The following is a 22,740-nucleotide window of genomic DNA, read 5'->3' as shown; positions in this document are numbered from 1 at the left end:
GAATTAGACATATCCATAACTGTACAAAAAGTACACAAATCTGACCAAATTACCATTTTTGTATCTTAAGTTTTATTAATAAAAATACAAATAATAATGTACACATTTTTCACCAATCTAAAGCTAATTTGCTCATATATTATTTATTTTCCATGTGTGTCTGTGCATGTGAGCACTGAACAGCACAACCAATTTTCTGCCTACCGACTGCCTTGTGCCATTAATAAAAACCCCAGCACCAGCAGCCAATCAGGCGAGCCAACATATTAGTGTTGCATGCAGGGCATGTGTAAGAGTGGCTGACAACACTCCCACACGCCAAATCACATACCACACACACACACTGACCCACATGGATCATTGCTATGGCAACCCCAAAGGTGGAGGAATGCATCTGTGCTTTGCAGGTTTCCTGATGCAGTTCATTCAATTGGAAAAAAAGGAGAGCAAAATAGCAGACTTGACCTGAGTATGTGTCAACCCTCTGCCATTCAATTCCTCAAAGTGAACTGAGGTGACAGGCGGGATGTAAAATCTGAAGAACGACTGGAGAGAAATGCACAACTTGTATTTTTTTTTTTTATGTTTAAAGAGAGCAAAATATTTATTTGAATTGCCAAAATATACTAAAATGATCTAAAATTGTATAAATGTCATTCTAACATCATTCTAATATGCTGATTTGCTGCTCAAGAAATATGTATTATAATTATCAATGCTGAAAACAGTTGTGCTGCATAATATTTTTTTGTGTAAAATGTGATAAAATGTTCAGGACTTTTTGATGAATAGAAAGTTTAAAAAGAACAGCATTTCCTGAAAAAAAAGTAAAAAAAAAAAAAAAGTAAAAAAAAAAAGTTTATATATATATATATATTCTTATATTTAATATTATATATAAATATATTTATTATATAAACTAAATTTTTCTTAAATACATTTTATATTAAATATTTTTATACATTAAGACTTTTAAAAAAAATCTGGCCACAAGTCAGTCTAACAGGTATCCACACTGGATTTTAAATAAACACTTCATAACAAACAAAGACATAAATAAATATTATTATTACAATTCCCTTATGCAAACAGAGCAAGCAAACAGTTTCCTCCCGACATGTTTCGTATGAGCTTGAAGACTCGCAAAACTCACTCAACAGAAGCCTCGATCAAATCAGGATGAAGGATCAAATGTATAGCACCCTCCAGCACAGGATAACAGAGATTGTTTAAATAACACTTTTGAAATGTAAAGGCTGGAACAGTGCCTTTGAAATGTGGCTCAGGGAATAACACATTGTGCATTGTGGTCTAAACGAACACTTTATGTCCATTTTCTCAGCCTCTTTGTGTTTGCAATGCCCCCTTCTCACTCAAAGGGGTCAAAGGTCATCTGATGTGCATGCATTTGATTTTTCTGGGCTTATGTGCTTATAGACGATTACGTTTAGACACAATGTTTCGAAAGAAAATATGAAAGGAAAGCTGGTCTACAAGCTAAAAGCTGTACTCACAGAAGATGATGTCATCCTTCAGCCCTCGCCACACCCCTCCCCCCTTCACTGGCAGCAGAAACACTCACAGAGCCAACAAAACAAATATATGGCTGTTTCCTTAACTATGGGCACTTTTGGCCCCTAGAAATTAAACTCCCTTAAATAACCTTTTAAAACTTGCTCATTTATTTTTACAAAATGCAGTCGTCTACACACACTGTCCAACATTTCATGCACCATGCACTTTTTTTTTTTTTTTTGCCTAAACTGCAACAAACAAATACCATTCCTATCTCAAACCAACACTAATACTACAAAGGACATGACATTTTTAGAATAAAACAGACAACTCATTTGTCTTGCAAAGGCTAACTTCACAGCTACAATTTTATTTACATTAAAAATAAAAAATAAAATAAATAAATTGTAGGCTGATATGTTCACACATTGAAAAAAAAAAGTATACAATATTTTTTTTACGCATACATTTACATTGGTAAAATATTTTCTAATATGTAATTCTATATGTATATGTGTGTGTGTGTGTGTGTGTGCTCTTGTTTTTGTGACATATCAGGACACAACTCTGTATAATGACATGGGTATGACACAGGTATTACAAGGAGAGGGTGACTTATGAGGACATAACCCATGTCCCCATTTTTCAAAACACTTATAAATCATACAGAATTAGTTTTTTTGAGAAAGTAAAAATGCACAAAGTTTCCTGTGAGGGTTAGGGTTAGGTGTAGGGTTGGTGGAGGGCCATAGAATATACAGTTTGTACAGTATAAAACCATTACGCCTATGGGATGTCCCCACTTTTCACAAAAACAAACATGTGTGTGTGTGTGTGTGTGTGTGTGTATGTATACACACACACACACATAAAAAAACAAAAAATCAAAATATAACATGAATTATAATAAATCCTAATTAGATTTATTTTCTAATAATCATCTCAAGGAATATGTGCTCTTCTGACAAATTAAAATGAGTCATAAATTGTAAATGGATAAGAGTGATACAGAAATAAACAGAAATACAGTATCTTCATTTAAGTAAGTACTCATATACACTAACCACAATGAAATACAGTTCATTCAATTATATTAGCCTAAATCCACATAGAAATCTACATGGATTTAGGGTAGCAAAAGGAACACAAAAATGTCTGTAGCTAAAGAAACACCCATGTGTTTTGTTTGTGTGTGAAAGACAAAGACTCCACAGACATGAGACAGCAAGAAGATCATCTCAGGTCAGGGAGAAACTTTATGCCTGGATACCCTTACGCTGACTGCTTTAAGCTCAATAAAAACATCTGACAGAGAAAGAGAGAGAGAGAGGGAATGGGGAAAAAAAGAAACAAAGAGAGCAAGAGAGTGTCTAACTGGAGAAAGAGGGGTGAGACGGTGTCTGAGCACAACAGAGAGTGCACACAAGCAAACAATGAAGATTCACAAACACAGTAAAGAGCCACTGGGAGACGCCCAGCTCCTCTCTGACTCTCTTCCTCACACTTGCCAGGAAGGAGAAGGAGAAGGAGAAGCAGGGAGCTGGCGGTCAAGCTCCAAATACAGTGGCATATTAACCGCAGCATTCTTGATTGAAGGAAACAGTATGATGTTAGACTGAATAAACAGGAGTACATTACCGCGGCCCAACTCTTTTTCCTTTCAGAAATCACTCATCCCTCGATGGCTCTAGCAGACCCGAAGGAAATGGAGTTGAAACACACGGAGTAGAAGGTATTTAAGCATCAAAAGTGTTTGAAAATCCAGCTCTTTCAGTCAGCGGAAAAGGTGTTTTGATGGCGCTGCGAAGAGAAGTCGTTTTGGCACACATGGGTGTTGTTCACAAGTATGTTCAAAAGTTAAAGGAAACATATTTTACACTCTTCAAGAATTAACTCTCAATCAAGATTTCTTAAAAAATTCAATAGTTTTACTATTAGGCCATCACCTAATTCTAGATATTGTACCTTTACGACTTCTGTATTCATAAATGACCTCTATAAGGATTCACTGACTTCTACATAACAGCGTACTTCATAACACACTGTCCTTCATCAGGGTGGGCCAAATAATGACATAAAAAGTGATCATTGTGACATAAAAAGTCCAAATTAGGACCAAAAATTAATGAGATAAAATTATGACACAAAAATTTGAAATGTAAAAAAAAATAAATTATGAGAAATCTATACTACATGATCATACTAATGCTTACAAGACTAAAAGTCGTTATAGCAAGGTCAAAAATATGACAAAACGCAATTATTTCAGAATAAAAAGACATGAAAAGTCCATTATTAGTTGAAATAAATACATAATATCTTGAAATAACACAAAACCAATAATTTTAGAACAACATGCCATATTGCAAGATTAATAAGTTATAATTATGACAAAAGTTTAAACTGACGAAACAGATAAAAATGTTTAACTTGTGAACATTAAAGCACTTTCAGGACTCAATTTTATAAATAATTTGCATAGAATATCTAGTGTGCATAATCTTATGATTATGATCTGAATGATCCAGATTCCATTGATTCAGATTTTGATATACAATACAAATCTATATGCTTTCTCTTCGATCCTGCTTAGTTTTTCACACCGCCAGCACCTATGTAATGATAACAATGTGAATTGCCAGTCCTCACTTTGAGAGGTCAGAGTCAGATGGGGTCAAAGTTCGAACACTGATCTTTGAGCATGGTGTTAGCACACTTGACCTGTGTACAACATAGTCAGTATTAACACTAACTTGAAGCTTCGCTCAGAAGAGTTCAATGCACTGGGGAATATGGACAGAAGCCAGATCTTTTCATTTCAAAAGACCAAGTAAATCCTGCTGCCATGAATCATGACTCCTTTCAAGCAAACAAAGAATCAGAACTGGCTCTATTTAAGCAAATACTGATTTATCAATTTACTACATTTGATCCTAGGATTTAATCATTTCTGTACATTAATCCCATCTCTCCCTGCACTTTCCTGCCACATGTAAGGGAATGCATGCATTTGGTGCCAGTAAGAATATTTTTTACAGTAGGGCTGCATTAAACAGCCTATATGCAGCCTAAGTGAGCATTAAAAATGCTACCAAATCCAAATCAATAAAAAAAATGATGTATATATATATATATATATATAATATGCGTGTGTGTGTGTGTGTGTGTGGTGTCAAACGATTAATCACATCCATGATAAAAGTTTGTGTGTGTGTGTTCTGTGTATATTAGGTATATATAAATTCACACACATACAGAATATATTTTAAAAATGTTTACATGTCTATATTTATATTTATTTAATTTATACTATAAATGTATACATTTAAAACATAGGAATAACATTTCTCTAAAATATATACTGTGTGTATTTATATATACATAATAAACGTAAACAGTACACATACATATATTATGTAAACGGAAAGTGTTATTTTGGATGCAATTAATCGTTTGACAGAACTGATATATACACATACATACAATATATCTCCAACCACTTGTCTTTTCAGCCAAGCCAATTTTTCATGATCCAATCATTTCCTAAAATGTAAAAGGTTTCCACTGAATATTCTGTTACACTATGTAATACATCACATTGCAAAAGAGAACTGAAAACAGCACTTCATCTTGACTTATAAAGTTTAACCTGCTTACAGTTTGCCATCTCAAAACTGCCAAGACAACATCTGGCTCTGGAACAGTGTTTCATGTACGTCTCTAATCACTCTTCCTGCTCTATGCAAACATAGCTTGCATTATCTGCAGTCTAATGCTGCACAGGAGCTCTTGCAGCCGAAGAAACACTACATGCAGCCTGCAAGCGTCTACACACAATCCACAGCCCCTCTATCAAAACAACAGCCATCTGCTTCTAATGATTAAAAGTGCAACTGTCTCTCCACCCATTAAAGTACAGATCATTCGCTTTGACATCAGCGTGCCATAGGGTCAACTGTCCAGTGTCACGACTATCCACTCGACATGAAAGAGTGAGGGTGAGGTCAAAGGGTGAGAACAAAGGCCCTAAAATCCTTCCAGGCTGGGCGGCAGGAGATGGTATATATCATGTGACGGTAGACGTGTCAACCGGCCGACATGTCTATTAATAAAGGGCATGAATGATTTTTGTTTGATGTGCCAAGACCATGATTTTTTGGCTGTTGTTATATTTATATTAAACTGATATATTAAAAATGTAATATCCCATGCACACACAAACACAATGTATACATTTTAAGTACTATACATTTTTAATACCGTATGTTTTTTTACTGTTATACATTTCGGATACACATTTATATTTTAAAGTAACATAAGATACTACACAGTATTAAAAATGTGGGATGTGGTGGAAAGAGAGCTTCGTGCCCTGGATGTGCATCCCACAAATCTCCATCAATTGCAAGATGCGACCCTATCAATATGGGCCAACATTTCTAAAATCAATGCCACATAGAATTAAGGCAGTTCTGAAGGCGAAAGGGGGTCAAACACAGTATTAGTATGGTGTTCCTAATAATCCTTTAGGTCAGTGTATATACACACAAACACACACACAAATATATACACATATATACACACACAAACACACACATACACACACACACACACACACACACACACAGAGAGAGAGAGAGAGAGAGAGAGAGAGAGAATAATTGTATCATCCAAAAATTCATATTGCTACTTTTTTTTCAAATATAAACCATTTTTCTTTGCATGCTTGACTAAAAAATAATGATATATTTATCATTAATCACACTTTGGTTTTAGTCATACCGCCCACCTCTACTCCAGGCTGTCACCTCCTGGAGAAGGTGAGAAGAAAGACAAAATGTGAGAACAAAAGGGCCGAAGACACTGGAAAGACGAGTCACGTATGTAAGTGTAAGATTTTGCGAGTGGGTGGAATGTTTAAAAAGACACAGATGGAAACAAAGATCCACTCGACTGAATTTAATTTTACAGTTCCACCCGAGCCGATGAATAATGGAAAACGTCTGATCTGAGGTCAGTCCTAAAGGGGCCGTGTGCTTTTGTTCCCGTCTGCGAGCTGACTGACACACTGACTCCTGAACAGAGAGTCTGAGCAGCTCATGTCCTCAGATCCGGGGTCATGTGAGGAGTCTGACGCGGCTGAGAGTGCCATCTAGCGTCCGCACTCCGATCTGCGACGGGCATTGTTCCTCAGCGCTGACACAACATCAGCTTACTTAAGGTGAAAGCTGAAAAACATTTATTTCAGTTGAGTCCAGACACAAAGGACATCAGCAGGGACAGGATCAAAGCCAGCGAATTTCCCGTTGGATATCAATTCTCATAGTCCAGCAAGAGGAAAAACAGCAGCAGCACACACACACACACACACACACACACACAGCGAGCTCAGTGCCGTATCGATCAACTGCTACATCACTGTTTGGCCAAGGTCCATTAAGTTTGTAGAACCCAAGGGCTATAGCAAACTTACTCAAACATACACACACACACACAGATCTATTATTCAGGATCCTAGAGCTCTCGTCCTACACAAAAGCCTGAAGGAATGTACACAGGATCCCTTCTGGAATTTCTTTCATCATTTGGAACCAAACCTAAAAGAATCCTAAAGGGAAATGAATGAGATCCCACAGGATAAACTGTAACTAGAAAAAAATACTAGTATTTTATATGAATGTTGTGTATTTTTTATCAGAACTGTACTTATAACTGTAAAATAACTACGATTTTTTTATGTTTTTGTTTTTTAAAGTCTCTTCTGCTCTCCAAGGCTAAAATAAGTTAAATACACTTAATAGAAAAACATTATAACAATTTAAAATAAATGCCTTTTTCGCCAATTTATTCATTTATTTATTTGAATATATTTAATTTATTATATATAAATCAACAATGATGATGATAATAAGAACCATTATTAATAATTGAGCATCAATAATAATTGAGCAGCAAATCAGCATCTCAGAATGATTTCTGAAGGATCATGTGACACTGAAGACTGGAGTAATGATGCTGAAAATTCAGCTTTGCATCACAGGAATAAATTACATTTTACATTATATTAAAAAAGAAAACTGTGATTTTAAACTATAATAATATTTGTGTTTTACTGTTTTTTTATGCAGCATTGGTGAGCATTACTTACATTACATACAAAACATCAATCTTTTTGACCCAAAACATTTGAACAGCACTGTACTTTTTGAAAAACATTTCTCAAGTGTTTTTTACCTTTAATAACCATACCCTTTGCAGGGTGGCACAGCCATGGATCCAAAATGAACACCCACCAAGAGCAAAGGCAAGAAAGCAAAACGTTTTAGGAATTGCAACATAGTTGCACATGGTTTGAGTCGGAATGACAGTCTAATCTTCACTGATGTAAATTACGTGAGCGACTCCTATAAACCATCTACAAAAGAAAACATCTGTCTGGACTCTTTCCTCAGCGGAAGATTTGCCATCAGGCGTTTATCGATCATGCCTAAAGGCAGTTTTCTCCAGAACACCATGTGGAGACACATATGTGGAATGTTCCTCACATTAAGCCACAAAGAAATGAAAAACAAAATCATAATGTATCTTCATATTTATGTGACAAGAGACAGAAAGGCTCATTTCGTATGTGATGCTGTACGACAAAACAACTTTCAAGAGCTTTGCCACACGGATCCAGGATAAAATGATTAATAATTCTATTGTCACGGGGGGAAATATGTTTTTCTAAAAATAATTATGTAAACGAAAAAGAACACAGATCCTGCTCACTCATTTTGTAGCTTAAACGATAGACTAAGATTGCATAGTGTCAGAAATTTGAATTCCTCATGCTTAGTATTAATAAAAATACTTTATGTCTTGGAATACATATTTATGGCTGGTACATTTTTACATACCATAAGCTGGTATAGCAATAAGTAAAATATCTTTTGAACAACTTTATAATAGTTCTGTAAATAACAAATAAATGAATAAAAAAAAGCATTCATAGCATTCATATTGTATGTTTGGTGATAAGTGGTTCATCATGATTTTTTTAGTCGCAAAAATGTTTGTCAGCTGTACACCTTTAACCTAAAATATCTACTCAAATATGCCCCCAAGATTTTAAAACATTAATTCAATAATGAACAACACATTCACACGTTAACTTTAATGGTGACATGACATGCAGGGTAACAAATAAAATACTTATTTAATATCTTTTTAGCAAGTCTTCAGTATTTTTTTTATCATTATTATTATTATTATTACTATTATTTAATGAACACTCTGTAGTCGCCTTATAAACCCCAGTTTAAGAAAGTTGGAGATTTTTATATATTGTGCTAAAAAATTATAATAATAAGTAAAAAAAATTTGTTTTTATTTTAAATGTAGTTTTAGTAATTTTGGTATGTTTTGTCATTTTTTAGCAGTGTATATACATTTATATCAATAATTTATTTTTATTTTTTAACATATTTCAGTTTTAGTTTTCAATTAAAATAATAAATTTTGCCTTGACAACTGAAATAAAGCTAATTTAACCCCTGAACTGTCACTCACGTTTTTGAAGATACACTTGAATGTGCATGATACAAACCTACATTTTTATAATTCATGACTGAAAACATTTTGTAACATGATTTTGATGTACCATTTACATGGTAATGCAATGTCTGATTTTAAAATGGGTTTTGAAGGATGAATTTTGAGATTTTATGTTTTCAAGTGATATATAACTTCTGATGATTTCTAAAATGTGATAGAGAAAAAGGCAACGAGGAAGTCTTTTTTTTTTAAACAAATGTCAAAGCTCCTTTTGTAATGTAGATTTCTGAGAGTGCACTCGTCATAAATTAATCTATTACTTTTCCTACATAATTTTTAACAAAAAATATTGGTAAAATATATATTTGGGAGTCTTAGAGCTTTCCAACGATATATAGTTTGTCAAGATTAGATTATATTGTAATATAGTATAGTCAACGTAGGCGTCCCGTATTCGGGACGGGGTGACAGTTAACAGGTTAAACATTTTCAGTTAACATATATTACATTTGAAGTAACAAGCTTCAGCTTCAGTTTTAGTTAACTATAATTTACATTTAATCACTTAGCAGATGCTTTTATCCAAAGCAACTTACAAATGAGGACAATAGAAACAATCAAACCGACAACAGAGCAATGATATGTAAGTTCTGTGACAAGTCCAATGCAATACAAATAGCAAGTTTTTTAAAAAGAAAACAAGTAATAGAACAGAAAAAGTATAGAGAACGCAAGTGTTAGAGGGTTACTTTTTATAATAAACAGAAAGAAAACAAGTAGATGGAATAGAGATAGTTAACTATAATAAACCTATATCAAATCAGGCCATGTTTCTATTACTCAAACTAATTTTGATCTGAAAATAAACAGCACGCAACATAGGAAACAGACATTTGCTTGAAATAACACATCTGCAAGTTCAATACCTCTGTTTGTTCTGTGGCAGAGCTTTGGAGTCCACCGCAAACATCTTTGACACAAAGACGATTACCGGCGCCGTCTCATCAGCCGAACAATCTAGAAATGCTACAGGGGACAAACACACAGAGCAAACAGATTAAAGAAGTCTTATTGAACGCCAGCAACACCTGTGTAGTTGTACAATTCGGACTTTGAACACAATACGGATGGGACACGGTGTGGTCTTTTCATATGAATACGAAATCAAGCAAATTTCACACCTAAGTGCCTTTAGAAATGACTTTAAAGCGTGATATTACAAACCCTAAGCTTGTCTTTTTAACACGAGCTCAAGGAAACCTCAGCCTGAGGCCACACCAAATTAACAGCATCCTGCTATTACACAAACTCTTGTCAGAACTGTGTAAAAGCTGGAGAAACAAGTGCCCCTAACCTTACCAACAGACGGCTGCAAAAGTTGTTTAATCGACTAAAGTTTATTCAATGCACTTCAGATTTTTTGCGCATCAAGAACCAACTTTTGGGTTCTCGAGCAGCTATATAGTAATCTTTAGAGATGTTTTATTAAGGGTACAGAACAGCGTACTGAGGTCTGGGGCCTTTGAAGGAGAAACACAAAGATGGACCTATTGAGAATGAAATGCTCTTTACGACATGTCTACAATATTTAGAGCAGTACTTCAATTTCTCATACGATGTGTATTTTTCAAATATCGTGCAGTTGAAGAGCACTGGATAGACTGTCATGGGAGGAAACATAATTAACTGCATACCCTTCTTACTAATGGTTATAACTTTTACAGTTAATAACCCACACAACTTACTCTCTTTAACATGGCAGGGCAGAAAATGCAAACAAAAATCACATAATACAGTCCAAAACGAATTTTACTGTATAAAACAGGATGTCAATTTAGCAATATTTGATGAATAAATCTATTAAATAAATGTTTGATGAATAAATTAAACAACAAATGTTGTACAGTAGATTGTACTTTTTACAAAATAATAATAATTTATTAAAAAACAACTCATAGTTATGCACTATAACCTGGTAAAACATGAAAAAGAAGTTTGATCTATCTTGAAGAATAACAACAGAAATACACGCACTTAAAGAAATAATAATAATAATAATAATAATACAATTTATTAAAACATTATTTATAAGGAGTGTCACAACCTAAAGAACTACAACAACAACAACAACACAAATATAATGTTAATTGAATTAAATTATATAATATTTAAGTAAAAAACTAAATAGTTTTATAAACTGATTACTAACATTTTTTATAGTAAATTTGTATTTGGTATAATAATTTTTTCTATAAAACTTGTGGTATAAACCTATATAAATGTCCAGACATGCAAAAGAAAAATAATGTGGTATACTGTGAATCTTAAAATATATTATATAGTGAGTGGACAGGTGCTGCAGTCCTAGAAAGCTTCCAGTGGGCAGAAAGTGCTAGAAAAGATCTGAGGGCGCTGTTTTCATGAAAAAAAAAGAGCACATGCATGCAAAACGTGTGAGTTTCCAAAACGTGGTATTCACAGATGGAGTCTGGCGGCAGGAAACGCTGTGTGAATCACATCCTCTGCTTACAGCTTCTCTGCTGTAGCCTTTAACACACACTCACCCTTTTTTAGCTCCTGTGTTTGCTCGGGCAGAGAGTCGAACCTGCGCGCTCCCACGCTCATCAGCTTTTCCACTCTCTCCGCCGAGATCTCAGCTGGGCTGGGCAGCTTTTCACACACCATTGCTGAGTAACAGTTCAAGAAAACACACTCCACTGGCACTTTCCATAAATAGGGAACAAAATAGGCCCTGAAATGTTTTTTTTTTTTTTTTAATGGTCGTAAAGAAAAGTACTTTACTTCAAAAAAAACTTTGCTTGTTAACCTCAGGATGTAATTTAAGATATTTTATGCTTTCATATTGAATGTATTTATTTGAGGCGTGCAGCCCTGTTAGCAAATTGAGATGTATGCAAATAATAACGAATAAACACACACAGTTTATATTTCTTTTTTTTATTATTTCTTTTTTTTTTTAAGTTGTTGTTTTTTTTTGTCTAAAAGGTTCCATAAAGAACCTTTGACATCTGAAGAACCTTTCTGTTTCACAAAAGGTTCTTTGTTGCCGAACAAAGGTCATCACTGTGAAGAAGCTTTTGAAGCACCTTTATTTTGGAGAGTGTTCCCCAGTTTATAGATGCAAGAAAGTAGGAACCAATTAGAGTTCATTATGTAAATGAATGCAAGAGACCAATCACAATGCAGTGTTTACACATCAGTGATGCTGAAACAACACTGTAAAGTCTAATATTACATTTCTTAAAAAGTTTGTTATAAACACCAAAATAGGCTCAAAATTCTCAACAAAACTAATAACTTCCTAAGAAACTAATAATTTTATTCAGCAAGGATGCATTCAAATTAATCTAAAGTGACAGTAAAGACTTTTAGGCTGGATTTTAGATTTAGATCATCAGTCCCCCCCCCCCCCCCCCCAAAACAATTAAGTAGCATAACTGTTTTCAACACTGATAAAAAAAAAAAAAACGTTTCTTGAGCAGCAAATTACAAAAAAAAATAAAAAATCTTACTGACCCCAATCTTTTAAATGCTATGTTCGTGTCGTGAAGGATACAGAGCACGGCTTGAGACACAGGAAGCCACTGGCTGCAGATGGCACTGAGGAGCACTTTGGGGTCTGAGTGTCTTAGGTCACGAGACATGACCTTTAACCCCAGAGAGGTCACCATCTTCTCCACCTTTTCTTTGTCCCTGGAAAAGCATAAGCGAAATGTAAAAGAAACTGGAAACACGCATTTAAAGTGACTCTTGCCTTTTGCATTAAAAATTAAACTGTGTTGATGAATTATGGACAGTTAGACTGATATTACACATTCAGAGGTAAGTTTTATTTCATGACTAAACACTGCACACCAAGTTTTAGTATTTTAGTTGAGTGCTTTTGTTATACATATTTTAGTTTCTATTTTTAACTTATTCATAATTATCTTATAATTAAAAAAAATTGAACTTTTTTCAAATATTTTTGCATTTTGTTAGTAATTTTGCACATAAACACACTTATTTGGGGAAGTCGTGGCCTAATGGTTAGAGGGTTGGACTCCCAATCGAAGGGTTGTGAGTTCTAGTCTCGGGCCGGACGGAATTGTGGGTGGGGGAGTGCATGCACAGCTCTCTCTCCACCTTCAATACCACGACTTAGGTGCCCTTGAGCAAGGCATCGAACCCCCAACTGCTCCCCGGGCGCCGCAGCATAAATGGCTGCCCACTGCTCTGGGTGTGTGCTCACAGTGTGTGTGTGTGTGTGTGTGTGTTCACTGCTCTGTGTGTGTGCATTTCGGATGGGTTAAATGCAGAGCACAAATTCTGAGTATGGGTCACCATACTTGGCTGAATGTCACTTCACTCACTCACTCACTCACTAACTTATTTCTGTTACTTGTCAAGAGAATAATTGTAGAATAATGAATAAAGGCAAATCATGTGTTGATGTCAATTTCTCATTATAGGAAGTTACCTTCTAGTGACCACAGCGTCATACATACTCCAGATATTATCCAGGACAAGCTGCACAAACAGAGGTTTCTTTCCTTTGGACTGTAAAGACAAAGAAAGACAGAGTAAACAAGCATGATGTATAAGGAAAAGAGAATGCATCATACTCAAATACACAAATTAAGCCAGCATGTAAAGGACCCAGGGACTATAAGGACTCATTAGTTGCTTTTAAGATTTGGAGTCATAATAAAAAGTCTCTGATTTGAATGAACAAGGTCAAACTCTTCGCTAACATATGAGCTCAGATGAGTTTAAAGGCTTAAGTTAGGCTCGTCCTGCAAATCAATATTGCCGTCTGGAAGTCACATCGCCCTGCATAACTAACTCTGCCTGCCAGAGTAGAATAATGGCAGTGATTGATCAGTTTAGGATGAAGACTTTTTATTTAAAAATAAAATTTAAGTGTCGTATGGCTGCCTAGTCAAATCCGAGTGCCAAACTCATAGATCTTCAAAGGATTTATTATTCAGATCCTCATACTTCAGATCTCTGACATGAGGGTTCTTATTAACCAATGCACAAAATTTCCTCATATTGTTTATGGGACAATGACAAATGAACTTCAGAATATAAATTTTTGTTAAACCTTTCACATTGAGTTTAAAACACTCATGCTTTAAATGTGATAAGTGCTCACAAATGTGCTGGAAAGAGGATCAATAAGACTACGTGCAATAAAAACGCAGAAGACGACTTGGACTATAAACCTTGTGAGCGGTATACAAACGAATATGGAAAAATACATTTATTAATCTGTGTTAATGTCAGTTAATTTTCAGATTTATTCACTCTGGGACCAGGTTTAAAAATATTGTTTTCACTCTCCCAGAACGCCGGATCCGTGTGGACAACTAATTTTTCTGTAAATTAAAAATTTGAAAGTTAGTACTTGCGATGGCTCATCTTGTGAGCCATCGCAAGTACTACAACCACTGGCAAGGAGTATAGAGTGAAAACCAACCATGTAAGCTAAATTTAACAAATTTGGTGAGCATGAGAAAACTTTTTGAACAGCAGTGTGCTTTTTTTCAGTATTTTATTAATGCATTTTAATTCAGAAATGTAAAAACGTCCATCATAGAAGTGTAGTCAAATGACTGTCTGTATAATTTTCGAATCCAAATACAAAATACAGGAGTCACATTTTTGACCCTTATAACACCGTATCCAGGTCTATGTTTGTGTGGATCACTTGTTAATGGGAGGGAAGAGGATGTTCCAGACTAATGTGTGCGTGTGTTATTAAGGTGAGGTTTCAGTGAGGGAACTGAAGTCCATTAGCATAACTACGACATATCTGAATGCCCTAAATGGCACTACAAACCAGAGCATCTAATGCAGGGTCTCTGCTGTCACATCACTTCCTGTCAGTCTCTCAAAGGGGAACAGCAGATAGATCTGGCTGCTTCAACATTTTCAAAGATAGTCAAGCAGAGTATGTAATGTGCCACACTCTATTAAAAGTTGCAGCTCTTTCAGCATTTAATGGTCCACAACACAGACCTTTCCGAAAGGATTCTGCAGGTATTACGAAGCGCAAATTTAAAACATTTTAAGACCTTTTTGAGATCAGTTAAAGAAAATGTAAGTTAATACATTAAAGGTAACAATACGCCAATATATTCTCTAAATGTAAACTACTCTAGGGCAGCAGATAAGGAGTAAAAGCAACAGTTATACAGCTTCCAACAGATCTCTATTGCTTTTTTATTTTTTTTTAAAGCTCAATTAGAATATGGAAATAAATATTAATGTACCTTCAGATCACACTGCAAAATCATGATGAAAATTATTTCTTAGTATCTTAGTCTTTTTTTCCAGTGCAAATGTCTAAAGATGCTTTAATCAAGAAGCAGAACGATATAAAAAGTCTTATTTTCTGTGAAACTGATCAAAATGATTCATTTTGAATCTCAAGTAAATGTATCTTGATTTAAGGATGTTTATTTGAACTGGAAAATGAGACAAAAATACTAATGATATTTATTCTTTGCAGTGCATGCAATATTGAATGCCATAATTTTATGAATTTAAGGCTTTCTTCTCCACCTTTTAAGGCTTTAATTTGAGGAAGGGCAACTTAAGACTTTTAAGACTTGCATAGACACCATTTCCTCGAAATAAAGTATGAAAAAAAAATTTTGGATGAAAAACAACATGCCCTATTGAAAACCATACTGTGGTGAAACCATGGCATCAGGTAGTAATGCAATGCAACTTTACTATTTTTCTAATGTTTTAATATAGAATTATAAAGTATACCATGATATTACCATGGTACTAGTGCAAAAACCATGTTAAAAAGTGTGACTGTAAGATAGTACCTGAGCTCCCTTCATGATTTTTTTGGCTTTGGCGTTGAGGTAGAAGTCGCCCCACAGGGTCTTGAGCAGAACTGAGGAGCGGATGCCCATTTTCTGACTGTACATCTCCGCAAACTGATGAATGCTATCAGAGAATTAGAGAAAAGACAACTCAGCATCATTATTTGCACTTGTCATTTGTTATTTATTTTATTACAGCCCATTCAATTGTAAGAATGCAGTTCAAAGAGGTCTGTGATGTCAACGCCATCTCTAATCTATGACAGCTGTAAGATCACTGCATAATTAACAAGTAACTAAATTTAACAGAACATTAACACCTGCAATGCCAAACATCATGCTGTTTTACTGAGTTATATTCAGTAAGATATCATTACCCTTCATCTTCAAAAACATATTTCTGTCTGAGTCATAGAACGGTGGTAAGTGCATGAAAACATGTTGGACATCCAGCTGATGCAAGTTCTGGTCTTCATCATATAATATATACATAATACACCAGGGATTCTATAACTTCTTCTGCAGCCAAACTAAGGCCCTGTGAAATCCGTTTTTTCCCATTTTATTTTTTCTTGATTTGAATAAAAATTTTCTCGACTCTTTTTTAATACCTAAATTAAATTGCATTAATCAAAAAGAATCTCTAATTAATTAAAATCATGAAACTTATACATTTTCACATACATTTATTAAAAGTTGAAAAAAAATGACATGTTTAGGACAACATTTTTAAATTTCTCACCATATTTTTTATTGTAACCAAAATCTTTTTTTAGCATTTCTAATTATCTGAGTGCATAAATCAACATAATTTATTTCTTTTTTTTTCTTAAAGTAGCCTTATGTTTTTTTTCCCCTGAAAAATAATCTGTTGTGTATTTAGATTATTCTTCCTATCAAATGAATGCACAAAACATTCATTTCATTTATCTTTTAATAACTGAAAATTAACTTAATTTTTGTATGATAACGGTTTTCTGATGTCAATTAATGTACACGGAACTTTTAGTTATACAAATAACATAATACAAATATTTTTTTAGATAGCGTTTAAATTATTTATTAATTTTACATTTTTTATGAGTTAAATAATAACTCAAAACCCCAGTTCCTTGTATGCATCTAAAATATAAAAATATACACACAAGCATAATCAATTAAAATGCATGTTGATTTTACATGGATACATGTAAAGGAAACAAATTATCAATGCAATTTATATAAGTCTAAAGTACATGTAATATATATTAAATCATCCATCCAAAATGCAAACATTAACTAACAATGTAGTAGTTATAGTATTTTTTCATCTTTGTTAGCATGAGTAAATAATAATTTCTTCATTGTACTTCATTGAACTAACAAATCTTCATTGTTAGTTCATGTTAGCTTATATCCATTAAAAACTATTAACAGACAAAACTTGAGATTTTAATAATGTATTAGTAAATATTGAAATTAACATGAAATGAAATCATTGTAGGTTCATGATAAATAAATGTTAAAAAACAGAACCTTACTGTAAAGTGTTAAGAATCTGAATCTTCTAAAACTTTTTCAAATTGGTTTAGATGTCCATGTTTGACTTCTAACTAGGCCACCTTTTCCTGGTCTACATAAAAAAGCACCCTTAGCCTCTTGTGTTTGTGCTTGAGAGATTGATGCGTCACATTTGCATCGGTTCAGCACAACTTAATGACGTCTAGAAATCATAAAACAAGGCCTCCATTACGGTAATGGACTGAAACAAGTCTTTCTAGGCCATATGCTAATATACCCTCCATGAGAATTAATCTTTAAGGAAAATGAAAAGATGTACAGAGCACTTTAGTACTTTCTGTATGGAAAAGAGCCGCTCATACATTTTTTTCTAACATCATATTTTGTTTTTCACTCAAGTAACAACACGATAAAGGGAACAGTATAACATGAGAGTGAGTAAATGATGTCCAACTTTTTGACTGACCTATTCTTTTAATCTCAAACTGCAAAAAGGTCCTTGAGTCTGGAGTGCTTTTATAATATAAAACATGCTGAAAGTGATGAGCGTTGGTGTAAAAAACATCCTCATGCTCTCCAGAGGAGTGCTGTGTTTGGTTTGGTCAGCTTTTAGAAATATCCACCTACACCAGTCGTATTAGTACTTTACTTTAACCCTTATTTCAAGTATCTAAAAAGTATCTAAAAAAAATGTGTAATACATTAAAAAGGCGGGGAGTCCTGATGTTGAAATCTAGTATAGTATTGCCATCTTGTGAGCCATCGCAAGTACTACAACCACTGGCAAGGTGTAAAGAGTGAAAACCAACCATGTAAGCTACTTTTGATCAAATGTTCGGATAAATTCATTGCAAAAAATGTGAAAGCGCCCTCAGTTTGAGAAAGCGTAAGTTGTACCTGAAGCCCCAGCCGTCTATAGCGCTGGCAAACACCACATTTCCACGGTCAGGACTGAAGTAGAGGTCCGAGTCATCGGTTTCTTCTAACCCTGCGCTCCAGTCGTACACCTGATCTCCGCTGCCGCTCTCTGTACAGCTGCTCTGAGCTTCTGCGTCCTTCTCCGCGCGCTCCTCCAGGACTTTAGAGGTGAATAACGAGCCAGTAACTGCATTCACCTACAGAACAAGCGCAAACAAACATTTAGAGAATTTCACTGTTGTCCAGAAACATTGTACAGAGACACGTCAATGGGTCATATCACAAAAATTATTACATTTCCCTGATCTTTGGACTATGAAAAACGACTAACTTTCCTAAGTCAAAACATCCTCCTCAGTAAAAAAATAAATAACCAAAATTATTTTTATTATTATTATTAATTATTATTATTATTATTATTATTATTATTATGTTTTAAGTCCCTTATCTCCAAAAAGGCTGCATTTATTTGGTCAAATATACAGTAGAAATATTGTAAAATAATATTGTGTTAAGTGTGTTATTTCCATTTAAAATTATTATATTTATTCATTGGTGTTATCATATTTATTAACTTATTATTAAACATCATATTTTAAAATCGTATTTATTCCAATAATAGTACGGAAGAATGTTCATCCTTTAGAAATCACTCTAATATGCTGATTTCCTGCTCAAGAAAATTCTACTTACTATAAATGTGTTGAAAACAATATTTTTGTGGAAAGCACAGGGTAAATAGTAAATTCAAAATAACAGCATTTATTTAACATAATATATAATAACATGTAATATATTTTTTGTAACAATGTATACATCTTTTTACTGTCCGTTTTAATCAATTTAATGTGTATATGCTAAATTCTAAAATCTATTTATTTAAAAAAAATTCTTACTGACCTCAAAACTAATGATAAAAATATATATATAAACTTTTTGGTTTAAAATTTTTATTTTAAAAAGTATACAATTTATACAATAGAAGTTGTATAAACACATCCCTATGTGTAATAGTTCATAGTTCATTTATGTTTTGGAGCTCTGACTCACCTGCTCTAGTATCTTCTGCAGGTGAGTGTACGCCTCCTGTGACGTGAGTTTCAGCTCCACGATCAGCCGGTCGATTTTGTTGATGACAAGAACAGGACGGATATTCTCCAGCCAAGCCTGTCGTAGAACAACTTGTGTCTAAAGTAGAAAAAAAAAAGAGATGTTGTAAAGGTTTAAAAACAGAACCATCATCAACCGCACAAGCATATCTGACAGGTAAATTCAGAAATTTTACTGCAAGAAATAAAGCAAATATCTAGATATCTAATATAGGTATACTTAATCTATAGCATTGTGATTAAAGATGCCTTTCATGACCATTTGTAGCCTGGTGATGATACCTGTGGACACACTCCCTCCACAGCATCAACAACAACAATGGCCCCATCACACAGTCTGACAGCAGTGGACACCTCCGAGGAGAAGTCCACATGACCGGGAGAGTCGATCAGATTAATGAGGTACTCGTTTCCTCCTGCAATGACAACCGTACAGTTCTTACCCGTGAGTCACAGCAGTGCATAGTGCTGAATCAGTAAAGCTACAGACCGCAGTGGCCATTACCTGCTGTATAGTGTAATGAAATAGCGCTGGACTTCATAGTGATTCCTCTGATCTGCTCGTCCTCCCTGCTGTCCAAATATCTCAGCTACAGGAACAGACAGAAAACAGCTGTCGTTTCAGATCACAATGACAGGGAGGACATGTCCTATTCCTCCGCCGAAACAAAAGTGGCAAATATACTGTATTTTGCATGAAGGCTAATCTTACATTATTTTCTAAACTGAGCCAAGCAATTATTTCCCTCTGATTTGATGGGTTGTTAATGGTTAGAGTTGGAGTAAGGACTATGTTTGTTTGACACAGAGTACTACAATTTTCACACGAATCGCTTGGAGTTTATGATATACAACTTTGTCTGCTGAATTTTGGAAATATTCCAAGTTGGAAATTTACCTGTAATTTATGGCAATTAAATAAAAATTTGGTGAAATTTATAAAACTATATAATTTACAAACATACATGTAAACATTTTGTTTGATCATAGACTAACATCCATGCAAGCTAATAACATTTTTATAAATGACAATTTTTTGGGGAATCTGTGAAACCTTTTTCAGGATTTATTGATGAAAACTTATGAACAGTGTTTATTCAAAATAGAAATCTTTTCTTTTCTAACAATATAAGTCTTATAATAAGTCTTTACTATTAATTTATCATTATTATCAATTTAACACATCCTTGTTGAATAAAAGTACTAATTTCTTTGAAAAAAAAAAAGACTAAATAAATAAATGAGGGCAAAAAATACTTGCCATAACTTTTGAATGGTAGTTAAAAAAGAAAAGAAAAAAGGATTTCTATTTTAAATAAATACTGTTCTTTTTTTAACTCTTTACTTATATTACAGAATCTGTTAGCATTTTGAATTAACTTTTATTTTTATATTTTGAGGTTTCATTTTAGTTGAGGTTTTAGTAATTTAGAGATTAAGTGATTTATTTATTTTTTATTTAACTTAACGTACTTAAACATTTATTTATTTTATTTAAACGTTTTAGTTATTTTTACTTTTTCTAGATTTAAGCTTCTCATCTAATATTTACATTTTATATAAGCTTATTTAAATTAGCAAATTAGATTTTTAATACTTTTAGTTAACAAGAACACTAATGACAATATGTAGTTAAAGATGCACTGTCAACATTTTTCTCATTAAAAAAAAAAATCTCTTAATTTTTTTTTTTTCAGTGTTTATCATAAAAATGTTGGAAAAAGCATTAGTAATTGTGCAGATTTTTATTAGACTAATAACTGATTTTCTCTGTAGGTCCACTTACCTTTCCTGCTAAACGACTTGATATAATACCATTACTCGCCACCAGGCAGTCTGCTAATGTCGTCTTCCCTATGGGAACACACACATTTACATAATTTACAATTTCGTTTAAACCAAAATCTTGTGGTAGATGCCTAACAGTTAATAAAAGCAAAGACCTGACTCATATCATATCCTTTAAACTCACCATGATCTACATGAGCAAGAATACACAGATTCCTGATGTTTGATGTTTTCTTCTGCAGTGCAATTATCTTCTCCAAAATTGTGTGACCCATTTTTGACTTTCTATACCATGAAGATGAAGCACAGAAGATAATTTCATTATTAGTGCAAATACATATATAGCAACCTCAAAAAGCATTTGGGCAAGTGCCACTGCATTAAACAGTGAAACAAAATATAAAAAAGTGACATCTGCAATAAAATGCTGCTCAAGCTATTGTAGCACAATAACAACAGATATTTTCCCCCCTAGAATTTATTCTATTGTAAAAAGTAATATATATATATATATATATATATATATATATATATATATATATATATATATATATATATATATATATATATATGGATATCCTGAAATGAATAGAAAAACGTAGGAACTTACTGCTACACCATTTTAGTCAACTAATTTGAAAGCATATCCTCATAAAAACAAAATAATATAATGTCATAATTATGGTAAAAGATTGGTTTCAACCCTGAATGGTTAGAAATGTTATAAAAGAGATGAAGGGAGCATCAGATGACTAACATTTTAACAGTATGTCAACTGTTTTATCATTTCAAAACTTTCTTTTTTATGTTTTGGGTGTACTTGCGCTACGCCACTTGATTTGACATTTTGTTGTACAAGTAATGCAATTTTTTGTGTGTCCAAATTCTTTCTTAAACACAAAATATGCCTTTGAAGTCGACCAGGTTTTAAATGCCGTTCTTTCAAAACAAACCCGCGTGTGTTTTGTTGAGAAATGGAAGATTTCGCCACTTTATTTCTCGCATTCACCTCACATTCACTCATTCAGACGCTCATTTGACACAAGTTTTCAAAACAACGTCCATTCAACTAACGTAAGATGAACAAACTGAACATTCAGCGCAAACATATATCACATCGTAATATTTAAACTCGCATCCTTATCAAAAATAAAACAGATACTAACTTTCAATAAATCTTAAAATCATCAGCATGAGAAATGACAACAGATACTCACATGTTCCTCCAGTCCCGGAAACGCAAATATACGTTATACCCGTCGCACGCGTCATACGTAATACGTTACGCTGCGTCGTCACCAGGACGCAGCAAACAGGGGGGGCCAAGATGGCGTCTTGCTGAGTAGATCTGTTATTTGCACCTGTTCTAGTTAAGAAGGTTTTTTTTTGGTCAACGGGTCGTTATTTTGTCCCTATGGCGGATGATTTTACTCGTTAAAAACTGTAGAACAAAAGCTGGATCCCGCCTTTGAGTTTAATGGGCAAAAAACGAGTTAATAGGAACCTGCGTGCCGAGTGGAACTTCGACA

At 33.9% G+C, this 22,740-nt stretch overlaps 1 protein-coding gene across 1 annotated transcript in view; it reads right to left on the bottom strand.

The window, feature by feature from the left end:
• Positions 1 to 22,457, bottom strand: part of LOC127961347 (elongation factor-like GTPase 1) — an 88,537-nt gene extending 66,080 nt beyond the window's left edge. Inside the window, exons 1-12 of the mRNA XM_052560424.1 lie at positions 22,429 to 22,457; positions 21,396 to 21,496; positions 21,210 to 21,277; positions 19,929 to 20,013; positions 19,706 to 19,839; positions 19,365 to 19,502; positions 18,294 to 18,511; positions 15,897 to 16,020; positions 13,532 to 13,611; positions 12,629 to 12,765; positions 11,616 to 11,738; positions 9,978 to 10,077 (exon numbers count right to left, since the gene is read on the bottom strand). Of these exons, the coding sequence (XP_052416384.1) occupies positions 9,978 to 10,077; positions 11,616 to 11,738; positions 12,629 to 12,765; positions 13,532 to 13,611; positions 15,897 to 16,020; positions 18,294 to 18,511; positions 19,365 to 19,502; positions 19,706 to 19,839; positions 19,929 to 20,013; positions 21,210 to 21,277; positions 21,396 to 21,486 (1,298 nt within the window). The 5' untranslated portion in view covers positions 21,487 to 21,496; positions 22,429 to 22,457. The remainder of the gene's footprint in view (positions 1 to 9,977; positions 10,078 to 11,615; positions 11,739 to 12,628; positions 12,766 to 13,531; positions 13,612 to 15,896; positions 16,021 to 18,293; positions 18,512 to 19,364; positions 19,503 to 19,705; positions 19,840 to 19,928; positions 20,014 to 21,209; positions 21,278 to 21,395; positions 21,497 to 22,428) is intronic.
• Between the last annotated feature and the right edge of the window lie 283 nt (positions 22,458 to 22,740).

The sequence above is a fragment of the Carassius gibelio genome, chromosome B7 (assembly GCF_023724105.1).
Source record: "Carassius gibelio isolate Cgi1373 ecotype wild population from Czech Republic chromosome B7, carGib1.2-hapl.c, whole genome shotgun sequence".
Classification (NCBI taxonomy): domain Eukaryota; kingdom Metazoa; phylum Chordata; class Actinopteri; order Cypriniformes; family Cyprinidae; genus Carassius; species Carassius gibelio.
This window is presented reverse-complemented; position numbering and strand designations above follow the sequence as displayed.